Source organism: Triticum aestivum, chromosome 4A (genome assembly GCF_018294505.1).
Source record: "Triticum aestivum cultivar Chinese Spring chromosome 4A, IWGSC CS RefSeq v2.1, whole genome shotgun sequence".
Lineage (NCBI taxonomy): Eukaryota > Viridiplantae > Streptophyta > Magnoliopsida > Poales > Poaceae > Triticum > Triticum aestivum.
The window spans coordinates 648,858,054-648,867,564 of NC_057803.1; the positions used below are offsets into that span (position 1 = coordinate 648,858,054).

The 9,511-nt window shown below is 47.7% G+C and overlaps 1 protein-coding gene across 1 annotated transcript; it reads left to right on the plus strand.

The window, feature by feature from the left end:
* The first annotated feature begins 5,168 nt into the window (after positions 1-5,168).
* Positions 5,169-8,088, plus strand: LOC123082874 (uncharacterized). The gene is made up of 2 exons (XM_044505097.1): positions 5,169-5,667; positions 5,905-8,088. The coding sequence occupies exons 1-2, from the start codon at positions 5,593-5,595 to the stop codon at positions 7,024-7,026; spliced, it is 1,197 nt and encodes a 398-aa protein (XP_044361032.1). The 5' UTR covers positions 5,169-5,592; the 3' UTR covers positions 7,027-8,088.
* Positions 8,089-9,511: the final 1,423 nt, after the last annotated feature.

The following is a 9,511-nucleotide window of genomic DNA, read 5'->3' on the forward strand; positions in this document are numbered from 1 at the left end:
ACTATCATTACTATCTTTTGGCATGAAAATGTGTATCACTACGATCGAGATTCAATAAACCATTTTTAGGTGCAAGACCACTGAAGGTATTATTCACATAAATAGAGTAACTATTATTCTCTTTAAATGAATAACCGTATTGCAATAGACATAATCCAATCATGTCTATGCTCAACGCAAACACCAAATAACAATTATTTAGGTTTAACACCAATCTCGTTGGTAGAGGGAGCGTGCGATGCTTGATCACATCAAGCTTGGAAAAACTTCCAACACATATCGTCAGCTCACCTTTAGCTAGTCTCCGTTTACTCCGTAGCTTTTATTTCGAGTTACTAACACTTAGCAACCGAACCGGTATCTAATACCCTGGTGCTACTAGGAGCACTAGTAAAGTACACATTAACATAATGTATATCCAATATACTTCTATCGACCTTGCCAGCCTTCTTATCTACCAAGTATCTAGGGTAATTCTGCTCCAGTGGTTGTTCCCCTTATTATAGAAGCACTCAGTCTCGGGTTAAGGTTCAACCTTGGGTTTCTTCACTGGAGCAGCAACTGATTTGCCGTTTCATGAAGTGTCCCTTCTTGCCCTTGCCCTTCTTGAAACTAGTGGTTTCACCAATCATCAACAATTGATGCTCCTTCTTGATTTCTACTTTCACGATGTCAAACAACGCAAATACCTCAAGGATCATCATCTCTATCCTTGATATGTTATAGTTCATCACGAAGCTCTAGCAGCTTGGTGGCAATGACTTTGGAGAAACATCACCATCTCATCTGGAAGATCAACTCCCACTCGATTCAAGTGATTGTTGCACTCAAACAATCTGAGCACAAGCTCAACGATTTAGCTTTTCTCCTTTAGTTTGCAGGCTAAGAAAATCGTCGGAGGTCTTATACCTCTTGACGTGGGCACGAGCCTGAAATCCTAATTTCAGCCCTCGAAACATCTCATATGTTCTGCGATGTTTCAAAAAACGTCTTTGGTGCCTCTACTCTAAACCATTTAACTGAACTATCACGTAGTTATCAAAACGTGTATGTCCGATGTTCGCAACATCCACAGACGACGTTTGGGGTTCAGCACACTGAGCGGTGCATTAAGGACATAAGCTTTCTACTGTCCGCATAATTGCTACTTTCAACTTTCAACTATATTTTCTCTAGGAACATATCTAAAACAGTAGAACTAAAGCGCGAGCTACGACATAATTTGCAAAGAACTTTTGACTATGTTCAGGATAATTAAGTTCATCTTATGAACTCCCACTCAGATAGACATCCCTCTGGTCATCTAAGTGATTACATGATCCGAGTCAACTAGGCCGTGTCCGATCATCACGTGAGACGGACTAGTCATCATCGGTGAACATCTTCATGTTGATCGTATCTACTATACAACTCATGCTCGACCTTTCGGTCTCCGTGTTCCGAGGCCATGTCTGTACATGCTAGGCTCGTCAAGTTAACCCTAAGTGTATTGCATGTGTAAATCTGTCTTACACCCATTGTATGTGAACGTAAGGATCTATCACACCCGATCATCACGTGGTGCTTCGAAACGACGAACTGTAGCAACGGTGCACAGTTAGGGGAGAACACTTCTTGAAATTGTTGTAAGGGATCATCTTATTTACTACCGTCGTTCTAAGCAAATAAGATGCATAAACATGATAAACATCACATGCAATCAAATAGTGACATGATATGGCCAATATCATTTTGCTCCTTTTGATCTCCATCTTCGGGGCTCCATGATCATCATCGTCACCGGCATGACACCATGATCTCCATCATCATGATCTCCATCATCGTGTCTTCATGAAGTTGTCACGCCAACGACTACTTCTACTTCTATGGCTAACGCATTTAGCAATAAAGTAAAGTAATTTACATGGCGTTCTTTAATGACACGCAGGTCATACAATAAATAAAGACAACTCCTATGGCTCCTGCCGGTTGTCATACTCATCGACATGCAAGTCGTGAATCCTATTACAAGAACATGATCAATCTCATACATCACATATCATTCATCACATTCTTCTTGGCCATATCACATCACATAGCATATCCTGCAAAAACAAGTTAGACGTCCTCTAATTGTTGCTTGCATGTTTTACGTGGCTGCTATGGGTTTCTAGCAAGAACGTTTCTTACCTACGCAAAACCACAACGTGATATGCCAATTGCTATTTACCCTTCATAAGGACCCTTTTCATCGAATCCGTTCCGACTAAAGTGGGAGAGAGTGGCACCCGCTAGCCACCTTATGCACCAAGTGCATGTCAGTCGGTGGAACCTGTCTCACGTAAGAGTACGTGTAAGGTCGGTCCGGGCCGCTTCATCCCACAATACCGTCGAAACAAGATTGGACTAGTAACGGCAAGCATATTGAACAAAATCAACGCCCACAACTACTTTGTGTTCTACTCGTGCAAAGAATCTACGCAATAGACCTAGCTCATGATGCCACTGTTGGGGAACGTAGCAGAAATTCAAAATTTTCCTACGTGTCACCAAGATCTATCTATGGAGAAACCAGCAACGAGGGGAAGGAGAGTGCATCTACATACCCTTGTAGATCGCTAAGCGGAAGCGTTCAAGAGAACGGGGTTGAAGGAGTCGTACTCGTCGTGATCCAAATCACCGGAGATCCTAGTGCCGAACGGACGGCACCTCCGCGTTGAACACACGTACAGCCCGGTGACATCTCCCACGCCTTGATCCAGCAAGGATAGAGGGAGAGGTTGAGGAAGACTCCATCCAACAGCGGCACAACGGCGTGGTGGTGGTGGAGGAGCGTGGTAATCCAGCAGGGCTTCGCCAAGCACCACGGGAGAGGAGGAGGAGGAGAGGCAGGGCTGCACCAATAGAGGGAGAGAACTCTTGTTATGGGCTGCTCCAATGCCTCAAGTATATATAGGGGGAAGGGGGGCTGCGCCCCCTTTAGGGTTTCCCACCCCAAGGGGTGCGGCCAGCCCTAGATGGGACTTGGAGGGGGCGGCCAAGAGGGGGAGAGAGGGGGCGCGCCCTAGGGTGGGCCTATAGGCCCATCTGCGCCTAGGGTTTCCCCTCTCCCCTCCTAGCTGCGCCTTGGGCAAGGGTGCGAGGCGCACCAGCCCACTCTGGGGCTGGTCCCTTTCCACTCTAGGCCCATGCAAGCCTCCGGGGCCGGTGGCCCCACTTGGTGGACCCCGGGACCCTCCCGGTGGTCCCGGTACGTTACCGATAAAACCCGAAACTTTTCCGGTGACCAAAACAGGACTTCCCATAAATAAATCTTTACCTCCGGACCATTCCGGAACTCCTCGTGACGTCCGGGATCTCATCCGGGACTCCGAACAACATTCGGTAACCACATACAAACTTCCTTTATAACCCTAGCGTCATCGAACCTTAAGTGTGTAGACCCTACGGGTTCGGGAGACATGTAGACATGACTGAGACGTTCTCCGGTCAATAACCAACAACTGGATCTGGATACCCATGTTGGCTCCCACATGTTCCACGATGATCTCATCGGATGAACCACGATGTCAAGGACTCAATCGATCCCGTATACAATTCCCTTTGTCTAGCGGTATTTTACTTGCCCGAGATTCGATCGTCGGTATACCGATACCTTGTTCAATCTCGTTACCGGCAAGTCTCTTTACTCGTTCCGTAACACATCATCCCGTGATCAACCCCTTGGTCACATTGTGCACATTCTGATGATGTCCTACCGAGTGGGCCCAGAGATACCTCTCCGTTTACACGGAGTGACAAATCCCAGTCTCGATTCGTGCCAACCCAACAGACACTTTCGGAGATACCTGTAATGCACCTTTATAGCCACCCAGTTACGTTGTGACGTTTGGTACACCCAAAGCATTCCTACGGTATCCGGGAGTTGCACAATCTCATGGTCTAAGGAAATGATACTTGACATTAGAAAAGCTTTAGCATACGAACTACACGATCTTTGTGCTAGGCTTAGGATTGGGTCTTGTCCATCACATCATTCTCCTAATGATGTGATCCCGTTATCAACGACATCCAATGTCCATGGTCAGGAAACCGTAACCATCTATTGATCAACGAGCTAGTCAACTAGAGGCTTACTAGGGACATGGTGTTGTCTATGTATTCACACATGTATCTGAGTTTCCTATCAATACAATTATAGCATGGATAATAAACGATTATCATGAACAAGGAAATATAATAATAACTAATTTATTATTGCCTCTAGGGCATATTTCCAACACCATCTGTCCCGGTTCGTGTAAGAACCGGGACTAAAGGGTCAGGGCATTAGTAACGACCCTTTAGTCCCGGTTCTACAACCGGGACAAAAGGCCCGTATGAACCGGAACAAATGGCCCCTTTTTTACTAGTGGACTTAGAGGAGGACCGTTGTTCCAAGAAGGAAGATGGGACCAGTTAACAGCCAGCCACGATCTAATACAGCTCCATAGGAGTTTAGCCAAATGACAATCGAAGAGCACATAGTTGGTGTCCTTCCTAGCCCCACAAAGTTTACAAAAATCAGTCCCAGGACCATTACACTTGCGAATCTGATACGCCGTGGGAAGGCGGCCACAAATGGCCTACCACACAACGAGTTTGATCTTAAGGAGAACTCTAGCATGCCAAACATCCTTGAATCTCAGGGAAGGAGCACCTCCAATCAATCTGGAATAGAGTGATTTCATAGAAAAACGGCCAGAGGTCGAGTGATTAGGCTCACTCCAACATTCCACGGCTATGCTTTTATCACTTCTTTTGTAGTCGTCTCCTAGCATTTTTTTTTAAATGCCTACCTTTTTCCCATGATGGTGGGACCAAATCCAATACTTTTAGTATATTTTGTGTTGCGCTTGAGCTCCACACTTTGTGGTTGAAGACATTAATGATTCGTTGTTCTTTGGAAGATAATCAACTTCTCCTCCTGCCGCTCAATAATGTTAATTTAGAAGTGAAAATAATAAGAATGCTATTTTAAGTGCTTTACATGGTGAGTCATCTAGAGGTACCGTTATTAATTTAAATATTAAGAGAGAGAGAGAGAGAGAGAGAGAGAGAGAGAGAGAGAGAGAGAGAGAGAGAGTTAGTTATGCTCAAGACATAACCCTATGATTTGAAGTGAACAGAACCGATAATCTTGAATGGAATATAAAATATCCTAAAAGAAGATGTATAATACATGAAAATATACCACTTCATCGAGATAAACCGGACCATTAGTAATCAAGAATTGCCACTCCCCTAAGGTCTAATGAAATTGAACATGAACATCTTAGAATAGCCTTGCTTCGTGCACGTACTGACAACTGCTGCTGAACTGATGAAAGCAACTAAATTGTGAGGCGCCCATGGCGGTGGTGGCGGCGGACCTGGCGCTCGGTCTCCCCCGGCGGCAGGGTCGGCCGATGGTGGGTGGCTACTCTGGTGAGGAGTGGAGCACCTTGAGAAAGCGGGGGAGGGAGATCGTCCATCGAGCTCGAGATCCGGAGGTCTGTCTGCGACGTATGCGGGGAAAGGTTGGTGAGTTCTTCAATTCAGCAACGCGAAACTCGGGCGGATTTGAAGGGGGCCATGGATGGGAAGGTCGCCGCGGTGACGGCGGCGGAGATGCCGGCGTCCGATTCCACCATGAAAGCTGTCGATCTGGTGAGTAATGGGGGGCACGAAACTGAAACTGTCCTCTGCTTTAACTCCAAATTGACCCCGGTTAAGGATGGGATCCAAAATCAGTTTCATTTGGGGATTAATTTGGTTGATTCAAGGGAGAAATTTGGGGATGGGGAGAATTATTTGAGGGAGGGGATTCAAGAGACAGAGCACTCCACTCTTCAGTTTCAGCAAGTGCGTGTGCCATCTTCTCTCTGTTTCTTGTGTATGTACCAGGGAAAGATGGCGTCCAACAAGGATTTGCTCGTCACCATCGAGGAAGCTGGCCGGGAGGATCCTGCTCGGTCCTTAGCTGATGAGCTCGACACTGCGGCGGCAACAATGGCTACCCCTCTGCCTCAAACGGGGATCGCTTCTGTTGGTGGTCCGACTGGTCTGATGCTGACCATCTCCCCCAGGCCCTCCATCGGCTTCGCGGCTGCCTCGACAGCTCCTCCTGCTCCTCGTCGACAAGGCAAGCATGTGGCCATGTTGGCGGACGAGGAGTACGAGACGATTATCATCGACATGAAGGCGGCCAAGCAGGCGGTGAAGGGCAAGCTCATCGTGGCACGGGTGCTTTCATCGTACCGGGTGGACCACAACGCCGTCGTCAACGGCCTGCGTGGGGCGTGGCGGCTCCAAGGAAGTGCCGTCCCTCAGCAGGTCACAAGCACCGACGACCGTTTCATCATCAAGTTCTCCAAGGAGGGGGACCGGCAGCGCGTTCTTCGTGCCGGGCCTTGGCATTATCGGAACGACGCGCTGCTCATCAAGGACTTCGACGGTGTGGGTGACCCTGTGGACGTGCGCCTAGATTCTTTCAATATCTGGGTGCAAATCCATGGGCTCCATGTCATCCTTAAGACTGAAGACATGGGGTGGAAGCTTGGGAAAAAGCTCGGCACCGTTCTCGCCGTGTCGAACCGCAACAATCTGATCGTTGAAGAGCATCTCCGGGTTCGTGTTCAGCATCTCGTGGAGAAGCCATTGAGGAAGAACGTTGACATCACCCCAAAAGGTAGCAACAAACCAATTCTCTTTGAGGTCAAATATGAGAAGCTGCCAAACTTCTGTTTTTGCTGTGGATTGGTGGGACACACAACGGAGAAGTTCTGTAGAATGCCAAAGGAGTTGCGGAAGGCGGCCTACTCCGCCGACATAAGGGTGCCGCCGTATTGGGCCTCTCTCTGGAGACACATTGATTTCGGGGAGATGCCGGTGCCGGATGGTGTGATCGCGGAGGTGGCCTCAACTGTTAAAAAACTATTTGTTTCTACTGTTGCTACGACTACGGCGTCGGCTTTGGCAGACGAGGTAGTGCCGTTTGCCTCCGACGCTGCCAACGCGCTGGAGTAGCGTGTGATCACGGGTGGGGGCACCAACAACTCCAACAATGATGCTTCTGCTCGGTTAGCTACAAGAGGCCTGGAGGCGCACAAGGACAAGGCTGGAGCTCTCCTCATCACCAACCTAGGAGCTCCGGCTGGTCCAGTACAAGAGCTCATGGAAAAGGTGCCTGGGAAGCACCTCCACACCGACTTGGGTGCTCCTAGGACACCTGTTGGACACTTGGGGACCCGGGATGCTGTTGTTGTGCATCTGCAGAACCAGCCCCTGGTGCAACTTGCTGTAGATGGCCAAGTGCAGGAGCAAGATCAAGCTCCCCTGATGTGTGTTGCTTCGGGGAGTGTTCAGCAGCAGAACCTGGATGGGAAGGCCAGCGACCTGGTGACTGCTTCTGCGCAAGATGTCAGCGAGGGTGCTGCTGATGCAGGAGTCCAGCGCTGGAATAGGCTTCATCGGCAAGAACGTGACGAGAAGGACATGGTATAGGCTGCATGTGTTAAACATGCGGTTTTTGGTATCCCCACTCCGCATAACAGCGGGAGCGAACTCTCCAATCGCAGAATGGCTTTTTCTGCCATGCTAGAGAGCACCGCGGGTAGCAAGAAGCATTCTCATGATGACCAAGATGATCTGGTGTTTAGTATGAATAGCACTAGTTCTGAAAGTTTAGAGTTTAGGGGTGCTATGGACATGAGTGTGTCTTGTAAACGAGTGTGTGGTGAGAGAGTTGGTACTGTTGTAGGCATAGATGGGTCTACTATTCATGTAAGTGAAGAAGTAGATGGGGAAGTGGAGGAGGTTCAGGACAAAAGGATAGTGTCTGTAGGGGATGGAAAAGATATAGGAGGTACTACCAAGGAAGCTACCGGCCCTGGGGCTGCCGTTTAACTGACGGGCGCGCTTGATGATGCCCGTCAGGAAACATGAAAATAATTAGTTGGAACTGCCGAGGATTGGGTCAACCTCGGACAGTCCAAGAACTTGTGTGCCTCTCGAGGACACACCGACCAAACATTATCTTTCTTTCTGAAACAAGAAAAAACATAAAGAGTATGTTGAGAGTTTGCGCTATAGTTTGGGTATGAAAAATGTGTTTTTTGTTTCTGTTCGAGGCAAAGGTGGTGGTGTAGCGGTCTTCTGAGATGATCTTTATACTTTGCAGCTGAATAAATATGGTGAACATTTTATTGACATGTACGTTTGCAAAGAAGATGGTTCTAAATGGAGAAGTACCTTTTTCTATGGGGAACCAAAGGCGAGTCAAAGGTATGTTATGTGACCGACCTCGCGCATGCGACCATCGCCGCCTATGCCGCTGAGGGCCGCAGGCCGCCGCTCACCGCTGAAGACGGCGCCACCGACGTGGCCGCGCGGTTCGAGCTGCACCTCTCCAAGTACGTCCTCGATGGTACGTATACGTAACAAGCCTTATGTGATATTTTCCATTGTTCAATTGATTAGTTCTCCAGTCCAACTTGATACTGTGTTGGGCATGTGCAGCTCTGGACCCGGAGAGCAAGGTGCTGGACATGGGCTCTCGGAACTTCTTCCTCTGCTCCAACAGGGCGACGCAGAGATCAGATCATCGTCTGCTGCTTCACTCAGCACTGGCATGTCTTGATGTCTGAAAGAGTGAAAGTAGTGCTGTAAAAATGGTGGGAATCACCGGGAAGTCAGAACCTGACGCGTGTAGTGTTAGGCCAACGGACGATACATATACATACTTGTCTGATAGTCATACCAGCTCGAGATATGTACTTCTTCCGTCTGGAAATACTTGTCGGAGAAATAGATAAAAATGAATGCATCTAGAACTAAAATACATTTACATACATCTATTTCTCCGACAAGTATTTGAGGATGGAGGGAGTACATGTAACGGTTTGTATGTATGCACTTGCTAGCTTCAACGAGTCAATTTAGATGCTTCAGGAGTATCGATTAAGAAAGAAAACTAATCATCAAAAGGCACCCCATTACTTACTTGTGCAACAGTGCAAGGCTACAAGGAGGCGGGGGGGCATGGCAAGGGACAGAGGAGGGGCATGCCACTGATGCTCCGAAGGACTAGTCAAAGCTTACGGAGAGCTATCGCTCACGGCCTTCGGAGGGCGAGGGCTCATGGGTGGCAGAGAGTAGGTCTCCAGTGCTAGAGGTGAAGATGGAGTGGGAATCTTTCGCTTTTTTAGAGAAAAAATGATAACGTGGAGGAAAGAGTAATGCTATACCTACGTAAGGATTGTTATGCGCCTTACGTAAATGCTGATTTGGTAGTTTTTAATTCATCATTAGTTAGGCACACGGGCCCACCACCACCCTTGAAATCAGGGCCGTTTGTTTAGCGTTTTAGCAAATTATGTAGGTTACGAAACAGCTGTTCGTAGGTGTAGCAATTTCGGGAAAGAAATATGAAAATGGAAACAAAAAACTGCAAAATGAAAATGAAAATGGAATTTTTTTTATGTGGCAACGGAAACAAAAACGGAACAACATT